Here is a 15,010-nt window from a genome sequence, read left to right as displayed (position 1 = left end):
CTCCAAACAGTTTCATATCAATTTAAACTCATCTCACAGCATTACCCTTTAAAAATAAATGGCTTCCAGATGATTTGTTTGATTCTGAAAATTTTACTGGACGTGTGCGTGTACATACGGCGAAGACTCTCCGTAACTTCCACTAACAACCCAGGCTAAACTTAGTTCATCCTGGACATGCAAATAGCTGTCAGTTGAGATGTATCACTTTAAAAAACACTTCCTTGACACTAATTACGACTTTCTCATTAGCCAGCGCTTTGCCGCCATCTTGAGGCAACACAAAAATATCACAATAGGTCAGTATTTTCAGCAAATAGTTGAGAGTAGGTTCCATAGAAAAAACTGCAAATATGTGAAATCATGCAGTGTTAATCGGGCAGAGGTTCACTGTTTTTGTGCTTTTTCTGTAACACCCTATGATCTCATCCAAAGTGGTCCTTCTAAGGCACAGGTGTCAAACTCAAGGCCCGGGGGCCAGGTCTGGCCCGCCACATCATATTATGTGGCCCACGAAAGCAAATCATGTGCTTGAACTGCCATGATTCTTACTAAAATCTGTAGGAAAAAAATGTAATTGTCGTATGGAATCAATATTTCCAACTATGTTTTTATTATCAAACCTCTTTTTACAATACAGTAACTTAAACAATAGTTATAAAGTATTACCCTTGAATTTCGATTTCCAAACTATTCATCTATCAATTTGTTGTCTGTGAAATAATATAAAGAGGTGATTCAATATTTATATGATTTCAAAATCTTAACGGCACTCTGAGAGAAGCCATAACTACAATGTGGCCCGCGACACAAATGAGTTTGACACCTCTGTTCTAAGGCCTCACGATAGCGGAGGAGTAGCTAGCGTTGGCCACTGCAGCGTGACGGAAGATTCTAGTAGAGGTCTGCCAGGCAGGTAAAGAACCTTATAGGGTTGAGGCGCGAGAAAGCAGGGTGGTAAACTTCACAAGATGATGCAGAGAAAGGTCCGGATTGCTATTGGTAGTAGTGGAAGTTAACAGCTGCTACAGGCTAGCTGCTCAACATATAGTGATCGATTTAAGTGATCGTTTTTTTATGGGTTTTGACAGTACGGGGAAATACGAATTTAGATCTGCACGCATTCAGTGTAAAATGATGTTGTGCTGCAACATAGGCCGGGCAGCACTGAGGTCGACTGGAAAAGATGTCATTTAGAGCAAGAAGAAGAGGCAGAGAGGGTCCCCAACTGAGCACCTGTAATAGTCGTTTTTCCCAGAATGGAGAAAATATGCCAGTAAATATTGTTGCATTCTGTTTGTATGTGTTGCTGCTCCTTGTGTGTTAAGTATTAGTTGTTTGAAGGTTTATGATTACTGTAACATCAATGCCAGCAAGCTAGTGGACTTTTGTTAGAAGAAATTGTTTTGTTTGAACATTGTGGTGTTTAAATGTACAATGTTTCATTCTCTTTTTTATGTATCAATTTTTCATTAAGCTTCAACTGGGAATGACATTGTATTGCTTCTTATTTGGAGAACTGTGCGTATGAGAGAGTGAGAACAGTTGATAAGTAATACTTTTAAAACATCAGTTTTAAGGGGTTTAAAGCATGTGGAAAACTTTTTTAAAAAAATTTTTGTTAAGTTCATATAGTCTGTCCATATTGCAGATGATAAATGGGGGTTCCATGCATTCTGTCATGGTCCCTGACCTCCGCGAATATCACGGTTGACTGTACAGTGATTATTGACGATGATGTGTGTGAGTGTCACACAGCATCAGTGTGCATGTCAACACAGCACAGTGCGTGCTCAGCGCTCATGAAAAAAAGATGAGTGCACCGTCCATCATGATACATGACAACATTTGACGGTGTGCGTTAAATTCCTACAAGCAGACGATCAGCGCGATGCTAAGCTAAGGCTGAGCTGCCGTGAGCGAGTCGGGGCCCGTGCCAGCCCCCGTTAACTCCGCGTGAGTACCTCAGGGCCAGCGAACGTCTCTCATGTCATCCTTGTACATTTTATATAGTCCCGTTTGAATAACAAAGCAGAAGAGCGCAACTCAACCTAATGCACAAGCGTGAGGAAGCTCTTCACCTTCTCCGTTCATAACCGATAATGCGTCTGAGGAACGTCATAAAGCAAGGTCAATTTAGCTACATGAAGCATAGTTGTCGTGCTTTTATATTTAAACAATGGAATAAAATTTATTTAAAATTGAGGCGTTTCTTTTTTTGTAAATCTTAAAATTACAAGTGTTTTGTAAAAAAACAACAACAACTGATTTCTTAAAAATTTCAACTATTTCTGTTGAAATTCACAGATAATTTTATTTCCAAATTTTCACCTTTCTTATTTAACAAATATATTAATAAATATATATATTATAGGCAGCACGGTGGACGACTCACAGTTCTGAGGACCGGGATTCAATGCCTGGCCCCGCCTGTGTGGAGTGTGCGTGTTCTCCCCATGCCTGTGTGGGTTTTCTCCGGGCACTCCGGTTCCCTCCCACAACCCCAAAACATGCATGGTAGGTGAATTGAAGACTCTAAATTGCCCGTAGGTGTGAATGTGAGTGCGAATGATTGTTTGTTTATGTGTGCCCTGCGATTGGTTGGTAACCAGTTCAGGGTGTGCCCCGCCTCCTGCCCGATGATGGCTGGGATAGGCTCCAGCACTCCCGTAACCCTTGTGAGGATAAGCGGCTCGGAAAATGGATGGATGGAAATCAACTCAAGGTAATGCAGAAATGTGAGGGAATCTGACCTCCACCTTTGCAATCTCGAATGCGTCTTTTCATAATGGACGTCTTTTTTTGCTGGGCGGTGATATGGCAACGCTGCGCCACCTTAACGAGCACTTGATGGCGTATTTAAGGTGCAAAATCCACCGCATTGTGTTCATTAGCGTGCCTCCTAACAGGGACGTCGACCACATTCTCGCTGCGAGCTGCGATGTTCGCTAAGCGAGCACAGGTCGCGTTGCCTTTGATGGCATTAGCTAATGAGGGCGGGCCCTTTCCAGCAAGGGGGCAGTGGGAAGATGGCATTGTTCCTCTGTCAATCAATCATCTGGGGAAAGAAAACACCATCTCCACGTGAACCAGTTTACCAGGAGGGTCTTTCACTCCTAACAATTGATAGTAAAAGACTCACTGATCAATATTAAAGACTTATTGATCAAAGCCACTTACTGACTAATGAGAGGAGGGCTTTACAGCTTCTTGGTCATCACTTTTCGGCCACTGAATTGCGCCTTAAGCCTCAAGAAATCGATAAATTGGGCGAAAAAAAACTCAGGAGGAAACTGACAGCCTACAAATGTCAAAAATAAAATAAATTTTGGAAATGTTTTGTCACAAATAATGGCTCTCTTCCAAAGTTTCAAAAGAGTCGTTTCTTGAACGCCTGCTAACTGCGATGTCGCTTCCACATTTAAGCAACTACATTTGACCACGGCAGGTAAAATGAGAAAGCACATTTTTCTGTTTAAAAATATAAATAAATAAAACTGACATTCTGGCTGGGTTTAAAAGTTCGATTTTTTTTTCTTATTGTAAAAATATGTAAGTATTATTTAGTTATTTAAAAAATGTGACAAATCATAATTTTTGTATTGAGTTTTTATTTTTTCCTATTTTAGATGACAACAGGACACTGGTATTTTTTTAGCATTTATGTTTTTACTTCATTTTACAGAATTCATTATTTTCTAAAGTCAATTTGATTCACATAAAAAAATATCAGATTTAATAATGCATTTTTATTTGAATAAAAAAAACTACATACAATGAGAGAGCATTTTTATTTATCTATGTGGCAGAATTCCTTTATTTTAAAACAATCACACAATATTTTTTTCCGACTTTGAATGGAATCCAATTAAAGATAAGATCCTTGAGGTAAGTTTTATTTATTTTATTTATATTTATTAGATTTATTTCCTTGAGGTAAGTTGGTCTGAAGGTCTACACTAAATATTTGTTTTGGCATCACGCTTGGCGAAGAAGAAAGTGAAGCCTAGTGATGTCAAATGGGATCCTTGACAAGACACTTGTGTGTTTGAATTGACTTTTAGTGGATGGGCTAAATAAAATGAAGCGGGATTTAAAAAGGGACAACAAGTCACATCATGTGACGTGACAGGAAGAAGTCACGACACGCCGCCCTTTCGGCCTCCGAGATCCTACAGGAGAGTGCCGGACGGCCATCTTTCAAGTAAAAAGACTCCATTCGGGATTACGCCCTCGGCCGTCCCATTTAGCGCATCAATGACAGAGAGATCAAGCGGCGCTCTGATATCCAGATTAGTACGCGCCGCCGTGACAGCTGCCGGATGGCGTTACATGTGCGTCGGAGGGCAGGCCGAGGCATGCTGGGAGACTCCGCCGCTTCTCTCGTGTGAGCGCTCCAGATCACAGAGGCGTTTAAAAAAAAAAAAAAAACAAGGGAAAGCTGCATTTTCACTGATTGATATCAGGATCTAACGAGCCAGAGCTGGCGCTCTGTTGTAATTTTGAACCTTCAAAAAGAAACTTTGTGGTGGAGAAGACAAAGTAGTCCCAGTGCACTTGTGATTTCACAAATACACACACGCATGCACACACAAACACACACACACAAGGAGTTTAAAATAACATATTGCATTTTTAGAGCTTTTTTTTCAGTTATTGATTTGCATTGGACAAAGAAATATGACTTTGATAAGACCGATGAGATGTTTTTTGTTTGAAAAAGTATGGTTTGTTTATTTAAAGTCTGACATTTTATTTCATTAGTTTTCATTAGCACGTCATTTTTCATTTTTCCATGTCTGTGTTTTATCAATTTAGATATATTCTAATTTGAATGACTTAGTCGATGTTTTTTGTCTTTTTGTTCCAAGTCAAAATTTAAGTTACAAGTGAGTTTGAGATACACTGCTGCTCGAGTGAAGTGAAAAAAAAAATGCAGCAATTAAGGTATTGTCATGCCCATGCATGTGGGCAAGGAGAGCTAAAGTCACTGAATCACTTTCAACAGTTTATTGAACAGGATAAACAGTCAGAAATGCTGCTGTTGGCCACAACTCACACCCAGACGCTCACATGCAAACTAACCGGCCAACCCGGCTCTCGCACCTGATGACACTCAATAGGCCACGCCCCTTAAAGGCACACATCCAACACACAAATACGACGTACGTATAGTATTTACGCTTTATAAAACCAGCTTATTTCTTCACATTCTCTTTTGTCAGGATTTATGCAATAAACTGCTATTTTCCTAATTCAAATGTAAATAAAATTGCAGTGATTTGGAGGCTGGAAGGGATTTAATGGAATTTCAAATTCATTTGAATGGGTAAAATCTTTTGATATACCGTGTGAGTAAATTAGTTACGAGTTTTGTCACAGAACAAATTACTGTAAATTCGTAAATCAAGGTCCAACTGTATAGTGAGAGATTAGAATTGAATGTACATACAAATGTTCTAATGTCTTAATGAGAGGTGGGGTCACCTCAGACCAATCGCAGACAAGCATTCCCAACTTGGAGTCATTCGGCCAAGTCTTACCGTCTTGTTCCGTCTTAGTCATCTCCACCAGCTTCTTCTGCTTCAGCGTGTCAACCACGTCCGCCAGGCTCCCCTTACGGCGTTCCGGCGTGCCCAGGGCCAAGCCCGCGCCCGTTGCCGTCAGCTCGCCACGATCCTGGGAGCACTCCTCGGGCTTGGGCGGCGAGGTGGAGTTGGCCCGGTACGAGTAAACGACGGAGGAGCCTTTATTTGTGCTCTCCGTGTCCTGAGAGGGGGAATAAAGCTCAGCGCATCATGTGTTTAGTGCGCTTGTTTTTCAAAATTGGATCAAAGTTTTTATTTTTTTTTAATGTATATTTTCAATTATAATTTAAAATGTCTGATTTATCTGTTAAGAAAAGTCAGATTTTGTTTTGTTTTGTTTTGTTTTATTTTAGCAAAATTGACTTTTTGTTTGTAGTTTTATTTTATTTATATTATATATTTACTTTTTACTTTTATATTTACTTTTAAAATACAGATGAAAATTGAGATCTTTTTACATTTGAATATCATTTAAAAATATTTAAACTAATGTAGTATAATAATACATAGAATACTTAAAATCTTTCATTTAAAAAATATTTTGGAAAATTGTGATTATTCTATTTAGAAAAGTTTATTATAAAAAAACTTTGATTACATTTAAACATTTAAGATTCTTTTCATTTTGAAGTCAGATTTGTAAAAAAAGTAAAACATTTTTTATTCTTATAACATTTTTATAAATATTTTTGTTATTGAAAAAGGAATAATTACTATTGAGCTATTTTATAGAAATGTCAAGAAAAAAATCTGTTTTTGGTTTTAATTGAAACATAAAAGTTTTGTGTTTTTTTCATTTTAAAAAATCATTTTTTTTTTATTGCAGTTGTCCTACGGCAAAGCAAGAATCCAGCTGATTTTGAATGACAAACCAATTCAAAATTCTCCAGGTGAAATGGGTTCAAAGCATTCTACTCAGCTGAGACAAAAAAAAGAAATGTGCCAAACTTGGTCAAAACAAGAACCCTACTTATTTTGACATTTAAAAATGCTTTAAAATGAGACATATGAGACGCAGTTGCATCGTTTTAACACTTGTATGACTTTTAGTCATGTTAAAATGCCCCCCAAAAAAATATTTCTACTTTGATTATTCCTTATGGGGAAAAATGTTTCTGGCTGTCATTGGATTAGTGCGGGTGAACCTACTTAAATGGCTGTTGAGTGTATATTTTGGAAAACTTCCAGTACTGTAATTAAAAAAAAAAAGATAAATAAAATCTCCTCAACAGACACACACACACACACAGTCAATGAACAGGGAGGCAGCTGAGAAGAAGTGAAGGGTCAACGTCTCGAAAGGAGGACCCTCACTGGGTTGCCTTCAGCAGTGCCTGCAGCGCACGATCACAGTTTGTGTGTGTGCTGTGTGTGCGTGTTTGTGCGTGTGTGCACGCGTCTAAATCAGTATGCAAGAGATCTTGCCCCTCACGCGTGTTTCATGCGTGTTTTATGAGCCGTGTTCCCTCTCTCACCATCGTAGCCGACGTAACGTTGTCCCACGAGTCGTCGTCCGCTCGCTTCTCTCTGACTGGCTGGAGTTCGTCGGGGTGGGGCCGCTCGGGCGGGGAGGGCGACGGGGTCTCCTTGGGGTCGTGGTCGTCGAGCCAGGCCGCGCTGTTGTTGTTGCGGCGGCCGAGCGGCGCCTCTTCCTCGGGCGGCGCGTGAAAGGGAGGCGATGCTCGCATGGAAGCCATCATTCTGGCAAGGAAGACAAAATGGTCTATTAGAGGGGAGGCCTTTATTTGTACAAAAAAGCATTTTTGGAATTATATTCAACAACGTTGGCGGTACGATGGCACCTTCATTTTTGTGACCAAATCAATTCAAGCCCATATGATGGGCAGCCTATGCGATGCGGCTGAAATTGACCGATCTGTTGTGCACAGTGTGGGGTTTGCTGACTACTTTTCATGAGTGGTCAACCGTCAGAGTGTCCGTCACCCAAATGCAACAGCGCAGCCTCTCACAATATCCAGAGTCTCTTTTTATTCTCCACCATTTCCTCTCTTTGTGGCTCTGCTTCTTCCCTGACAATCATGTTCAGCCATACTTGTGTGGTTCAGTTAAGAAAAAACTGCATATTGTAAGTGGAGCTTCATAAATGAATACAGGGTCTCAGTTTTTCCGTTTCAGCACGCAGGTACAGTCCCCTCCAAAAGTATTGGAAGGGCAAGGTCAATTCCTTTGTTTTTGTTGTATAATGACGACATTTGGGTTTTAGATCAAAACATGAATACGAGACAAAAGTTCAGAATTCCAGCTTTTATTTCAAGGTATTGATATCTAGATGTGTTAAACAACTCAGGACAGAGCACCTTTTGTTTGAAGCCACCCACAATCGCTTGGTGTGTGGCCAACTGTAATTTCTTTCAAGATGATCTACTTCAGTCATGTTCGGCCACAACTCAAACCGGCCGAAGGCACACGAGTGCAATAATCATGCTATCTAATCGGCATCTTGATATGCAACACACTCGAGGTTTATGAATTATCTCGGCAAAGGAGAAGTGCTCACAAACACAGGTTTTAATACATGGATGAACATCATTTGAGCGAAAAAGACGTAGAAAACTTCTTAGACCATGACAAAAGGAGCTCAAACAACTGTTCCGTTTATATTTTTGTTCAGTCTAGATTGGTATTCAAATAAAACGTTACTTTTTTATTTTACTTCAAAGGATTAATTCAGCAATATTTTTGAAATATATCTTCAAACACAGCAAAATAAGACACATAAAAAGTGTACCGCTGATGTTTGCACTGGACGACTCAAATGATAAGATGGTTTATCTTGAAAACATAACAAAAATTGTGCAATAAATGCTCCGTTTTTCCAAAATGTTGGTTCCTTAATTGCCCGCCAGTTCTGGAATGACCGATACATTTGCTTCCTCAACACTGAATTGGAAGGCCAACACTGACTTTGAAGCACAGAAAGCAAAAACCAAGCTCGGTATTTGGCAGGAAAGTGCGGTCCAATCTTCCCCGAGGGTGGGGGGGACGTGGCGACAAATAATTGTTCATTGTGGGCGGCGGCACGGAGGGAAACCTGTGACAGATGAGAGGAGCCCCCCCCCCCCCCCTTTGGAAAAAGTAATCGTACACAAAGCAGCATTGAGCCGCCAGGTCCCTTCTGCTACTTGCGGAGCCCAAGAGGAGGACTAGGACAAAACGGCTGCGAGAAGAGGGGGGGTTGTGTCCTGTTGTCGTGGTGGCAAACAAACGGGAATAGGAGGAATTTGTGCGGAATTGTTTTTTCCCTCTCAGCCGAGTCTCGAAAAGAAGAATGAACGAAACAAAAGAAGGCCACCCGGTGCGCTTGCTGGCTTCCCATCCAGCGGCACAGTCACATGACCTCATAGGAAATCATGCAAATTCAAATGAAACAAAACGCTTGGCTACCTGTAAAGCAAATGTTTCGAGTCATACTTGAACATTTGAAACTGTCATACAAGCGTTAAAGGAAGTTGACATTGTCGAACAGTAAAACAGTGCAGTTCGGTTTGACTTGAATTCCCTGATGGGAAAAAAAATTTACATAGAATTATTACGCCACATTACTCCACTGGCTGGTGTCCACAATTGTTTTGCCTATTTAATTATTGACACACCTCTAATGTAGCATATTTTGGCCATATTTGATGACACTTATAATATTGTATATTTAGACCATATTAAATGGCTATACACCACTAATGTACCATATTTACACCTTAATTAATTTCTATTCACTGCTAAAGTAGCATATTAAGACCATATTTATCTTAAATACTGTATATTTGATATGTTCTATACACATCTAATGTAGCCTATTTACACCACTGTTAATGTTCTTTACAGCTCTTATGTAGCACATTTACATCATATTTAATGTTCTAAAGACTTACACTTCTAATGTAACATATTTACACCATATTTCATGTCTTTACAGCTGTATGTAGCAAATTTCCACCATATCTAATGTTACAGACTGTACATCTCAAATGTACTATATTTAGCAAAGCAAATTTATTTGTATAGCGCATTTCATACACAATGTAACTCAATATGGTTTACATGATTAAAAGACAAAAAACAGCTTATAAACATGAATATGCTCTGACCTCTTTGTTCTGCTCAGAACCCGAGCTGCAGCTGTTTAATGCTCTTTTTGGGGAGTCCAGTCAGAAGACCATTACAATAGTCAAGTCTACTTGAGATAAAAGCATGGATGAGCTTCTCCTGGTCTGCTTGACACATGCAAGCCTTCCCTCTGGATATGTTCTTCAGATGGTAGAAGGCAGTTTTAATAATTGATTTGATATGACTGTCGGAATCTATGTGTAACACCAAGGTTTCGGACTTGGTCTTTGGTTTTTAAAGCGAGTGACTCCAGGTATTTACTAACAACAATCCTCTTTTCTTTACAATTATCTAAGTTTTGTTGTGGTTTAATTGAAGACATTTTTGGCTCATCCAGTAATTTATCCATATTTAATTATGTTTTTCCCCTGTAGTTTAGATTTGTAGTTTTTAATGTGTTTTGTAGTTTGTGATTTGTGTAATGTGTGATTTGTAGTTTTTAATGTGTTTTAATGTTACGCCAAGCTGGCTTTGATGGGGTATATCAGAATCTGTGCGTTTACGCTGCACCCCGTTTGGCAGATCTACGATATCCTTCGGATTTTTACCCACATTTGATATCCAGTTCACTGTATTTGGCTTTTTGTTTTCTGCTGCCTGGACGGATATCAATCAAGCCAAGTTTATTTGTATAGCTAATAAACACCAAACAGTCTCAAAGGGCTTTTTCAAATATCAGTGATATCGCCTGATCTAAAGCCCCCAACTCGACATGGAAAAAACACTTGCCACTTGAGAGCAAGAGAGATGGTCACACTTGAGAGTGTGGTTGTTTTAGTGTTACACACTAAAAAAAAAATCATTTGAACTATGCAATGTAAATCCAGGCTTGGGTTTGAAGTTTGTTGTGGTGAATTTATTTATTTATTTCTTTTTTGGGGGGTGAACATCCATGCCATATCCCAGGTGCGATTGAATGGTGGTGCATTACAAAAAGCATTGAGAGAGAGAGCGAGAGAGAGAGAGAGAGAGAGAGAGAGAGAGAGAGAGAGAGAGAGAGGGAGAATAGGCCTTGTGTGTGTGAAGCCTGTGAGGAGCCTTGTTCGAGGCGGCGCCGTCAGAGGTGAGCCCTTTAGGAATGCCGACGCATACACGCTGTGTAAAATAAAAAGTGGTTTTGTGCACAAGGGGTGCGGGGACAAAACACATCATATGCGGTCATCAGTCCCAAAAAAAGTAATAATAATAAAAATAGCTCTAGAGTGGTCTTTTTAGATGTTTCAGCATGCATCAAAACGCACCCATTTTTGTCATGATATGTATCCTGGTTAAACTGGATGGATTTTACAGGTCCAGAATGACCACCAATACTCAATAGCGCCACCTGGAAAGTTGGCAAAAAAGATTCCCCCGACACCAGTTCTGCCAAGCAACATGATATTAGGTGAACATGTCTATTGTAACAGGATGCATGGAAAAGTCTCTAGAGTCACTGGAAGTCTGCGTTTTGGTTTAAAGCAGCCATTTTAGGTGAATTTCATGGTTCATACTTTGAGGAACACGAAAAAGGGATTTTGCCCAAATGAGCCGAAATCAGAAGCAACTCTACAAGACGGATGGGTGACGCATAGCGTCTTCATGTGATGGTTATTTACAGGAGAGGATTTGTCATGAAAAAGTAAACCAAAAAAATTCACCCAACACCAGTTTCATCGATTGACACGAAATTGGGCAAACGGACAAAAACAAGTCTCAAGCATGCATGCCTGAAATTGAACAGGAAGTTAGCCATTTGGGGTTGAAGCAGCCTTTTTGGCTGAATTCCAGGGCTCATAAATGTGCTACAATTGGAAAAAGGGACACTGGACAGATGGGCAATGCTAAATTGCTGAGCTTTTTGCTCATCCCACCTAATAATGGCAGAGCTTGTCGTCAAAGTTTGATGATCATTTTTAAATATCGCTATTAAAAAGGAAAGGCTAAAGAAAACAGCCCCCAACACCAGCTACATCAACCAACACGATATTAGGTAGACATGCCAATCGTAAGAAGACGCACGAAAAAGTCTCAGGCCACGAAAATGAACAGGAAGTCGGCTATTTTGGTTTGAAGCGGCCATTTTGGCAGAATCCGAAACTGCTCTTAATCTGGCAAACTCCTACAAAGGAATTTCGGAATCATGTACCCCCGGAGATGGGTGGGGCTAAATTACAAGCTTTTTTGCTTGCGCTCTCGAAATGTAGTACACAAACATCAAATATTGGGCTGAGTTAGATCATTTTTCTCCAAAGTCAGATTTTTTTATTCAATTCAGCCGTCAAAGACTATTTTACTTATCCAAATGCAATTTGGTAGACAGACAATGCATGCTTTAAAATACTGAGCAAGTCAGCCATATTGGTTTGAAGCAGTCATATCAGAGTCAATTCCGTCGTTTCAGGAGTCCGTCACACATGAACTTGTCCTTGAGTTACCAAATTTGAATCACACATATCAGACAAATGGATGAAGACAAATCATAAAAATAAAAAAATATATATCATCATCCATCATAGAGTGGTGACACAAAATTTAAGAAAATTAATAAATAGTAAAATAGTAATAGTAATAAATTGTTGAGTATGTTTAAAATCCAAAGAAATATTGAGCAGAAGAGTAATGTTCATGAGCAAAACTATATGAGTTTTCAAAAAAGTAAATCAGGCGCTAAGTTTAGATAATAGTATACTGTAATTTTTATGGTATTCAGCCTAGCTAATGGCTGTTTCCTCAATAAATTCTTTGTACAAAAACAGCATCGTTAACAAGAAATAAATGTCTTAATAAATAGCAAAAAAACACACACACACTTGACAAATACACAATTGTGCATCTGTGCAATAAAGACCGTCTTTCATCATCTCATGAAATGCCGTTTGTTGCCTTCATTAGTACTGAGATGGAAAATATCAATCAAACCAAGGAATGTGTTTTTTGAAGGATAAATATGATGTTTGTACAGCGGGTGTAAACACGCGCAACTATGCCAACTGTTAACCGCAGTCCAGAAGTGGACGTATTGACCAACACCCTGCCTTGTGTGCCGCTTGTTTTTCCTGGCAGGGCAACACACCCCGGCAAGCGCAAACACAACAGTCCACATACATTTATCTACTCCATGCGCACACAGTGAGCTATTGAAGGCAGCATGGAAGCGGCCATTGAAGACCGACGTCAACAGTGGACTGTGTGGCCGCCGTGTCTCACCTCAGCCAAGCAGCACACTTTGGTCATAATGTTAGCACCGGAACCACACTGAAGCAGCACTCAGTAAGACTTCGAGGGGGAACCTTGATATGCAGTGGTGCCTTGCGATACGAGTTTAATGTGTTCTGTGACCACGCTCGGAACTCAAAACGAGAGGTTCAAAGGTTAATCGACGAATAATCGATTGTCAAAGTAATCTATGATGTGTTTTGCTCATCGATCATTGTTTAGAGACCTTGTTCAACTTCAAGTTGTCCAAATCCTTGGAATTTCAGCCTCTCAACAGTTCATATTAATAATTATATTTATTTTAATCATAAAGCAGACTGATTATTGTTGTGTTTCACCAAATTGAGACCTTTGCAAACATATTTTACTTTGGAAAACAATTACAATTTTCTTTGCCCATTTTCTGACGCGTTACAGATCAAACCAGTAACCTAATCATGATCAATTTATGTTTGTGTATTGCCTGTGCTGTCAATTTAAAATAATATCATTTTTTTAAATAAAGGGATAGAAATTTAAAATTGTTTTCCAATCTGATGAATCGAAACAAAAATCAACAGATTCATCGATGTTTAAAATAATAGTTAGTTGCAGCCTTCCTCAAAACACATCTCAAATCATCTATCCCCACTGAAATGAATGGAAATGTTTCAGCCTCACGCAAAAGAAAATGTTTGTAATGTGTTTTATATGAGAAAAGTATCACTCTCATAATAAGGTACTTTATAAAAACATACAGGTGGTCAACTGAATGGTGTAGTGGTGCATTCGCCTGACTTCGATGCAGGCAGCGTGGGCTCAGTTATCACTCAGTGACGTTGTGAATGTGAGTGCGAATGGTTGTCTCTCTCTTTATGTGCCCTGCGACTGGCCGGCGACCAGTTCAGGGCGTACTCTGCCTTTCACCCGAAGTCAGTAGGACTAGTCTCCAGCATCCTGCAACTCTAAAACAGGATGAGCGGTATTGAAAATGCATGGATAGATAGAAAATCGTACACTAATGACATAACTGAATAGAATGTAAAGAAATGAAACCATTTTCGCCATATACTTTGGTTCAATTCCATGGACATTGTGCTGCTTGTTGTGTGTTGCGTGACAGGCACAATTGCTCAGTAAAGAGTACAGTATATGCCTCTGAGTATTGTTATATTATCTGTCTACGTGTTGCTCTCCGTTTGTGTTCAAATGGCCGTCGCTTAAAAGGTTACAACACAGCACACACCGATGCTGTTCGTTAGCACGTCTACGTCATTTTCCATCACGTGTTAGTATTAAACTAGCGTGAGCACGGTGGGCGACTGGTTAGCACATCTGCCTCACAGTTCTGGGGACAGGGGTTCAAACCCCGGCCCCGCCTGTGTGGTGTTTGCATATTCTCCCCATGCCTGGGTGGGTTTTCTCCGGGCACGCTTCTGTGTGTTGCTCTGTCAACGTAATCTGCTCAGGGCCTTCAGAATCAGGAGTGCTGACCCGTGACACATACACAATATTAGCATTGGCTGTTTATTTTTAACCAATCAGACTTCAGTTTTACAAAATGTGTCCTTTGCGCAGGCTTAGAATGAATTTGGCATTTTTCCGTCTTGTGATTGATTGTTCAGAGAGCAGGTAACTTTGAATAGTTTTTTTTCCCCCTAATAAATTAAATCACCAGCATTTTAAATTCACTTGGGTTATATTGGTCTGATATTTACATTTGTTAAAAATATAAGAATTTGAGAAGGAGGCCAATATTTTTTTTGACAGCACTGTAGTCTTGCCATTTGCACAATGGGTGATGGAGGAGGACAAATGTCAGACACGTTCGAAAATGATTTTTTTTTAGGCGGATTTATAAGGGAAAACTCTACCTTTTGAGAATAAATCGGCCAACACCGTACTTGGCTGGCTTGTTTCAACATGGAAAAGGATTTGTTCAGCACTTCCAGAGCAGCGCGTATGAGTGTGACAACTAGATATGGCAAATACAATAAAAAATATATTATAGCGACATGATAAACAAATATTTAAAAAAGATACCCTTATATCCTGAGAAAGAACACGCGCAAATGAATAAAGGCCCACATTTCAATATATATTGCACATTGCAGTTTCTGTCC

At 39.6% G+C, this 15,010-nt stretch overlaps 1 protein-coding gene across 3 annotated transcripts in view; it reads right to left on the bottom strand.

Annotated features, from left to right (window-relative positions):
• LOC133403368 (transcription factor SOX-6-like) overlaps positions 1-15,010 on the bottom strand; it is a 111,141-nt gene that overhangs the window by 63,336 nt on the left and 32,795 nt on the right. For 2 of the 3 annotated variants that reach the window (XM_061678326.1, XM_061678327.1), the window contains exons 3-4: positions 7,064-7,289; positions 5,544-5,769 (exon numbers count right to left, since the gene is read on the bottom strand). In XM_061678326.1, coding sequence (XP_061534310.1) covers positions 5,544-5,769; positions 7,064-7,288 — 451 coding nt within the window. In that variant the 5' untranslated portion in view covers position 7,289. Of the gene's footprint in view, positions 1-5,543; positions 5,770-7,063; positions 7,290-15,010 lie in introns of those variants that run through there. The other variant, XM_061678328.1, reaches the window with a different exon arrangement.

The sequence above is a fragment of the Phycodurus eques genome, chromosome 5 (genome assembly GCF_024500275.1).
Source record: "Phycodurus eques isolate BA_2022a chromosome 5, UOR_Pequ_1.1, whole genome shotgun sequence".
Taxonomy (NCBI): Eukaryota; Metazoa; Chordata; class Actinopteri; order Syngnathiformes; family Syngnathidae; genus Phycodurus; species Phycodurus eques.
This window is presented reverse-complemented; position numbering and strand designations above follow the sequence as displayed.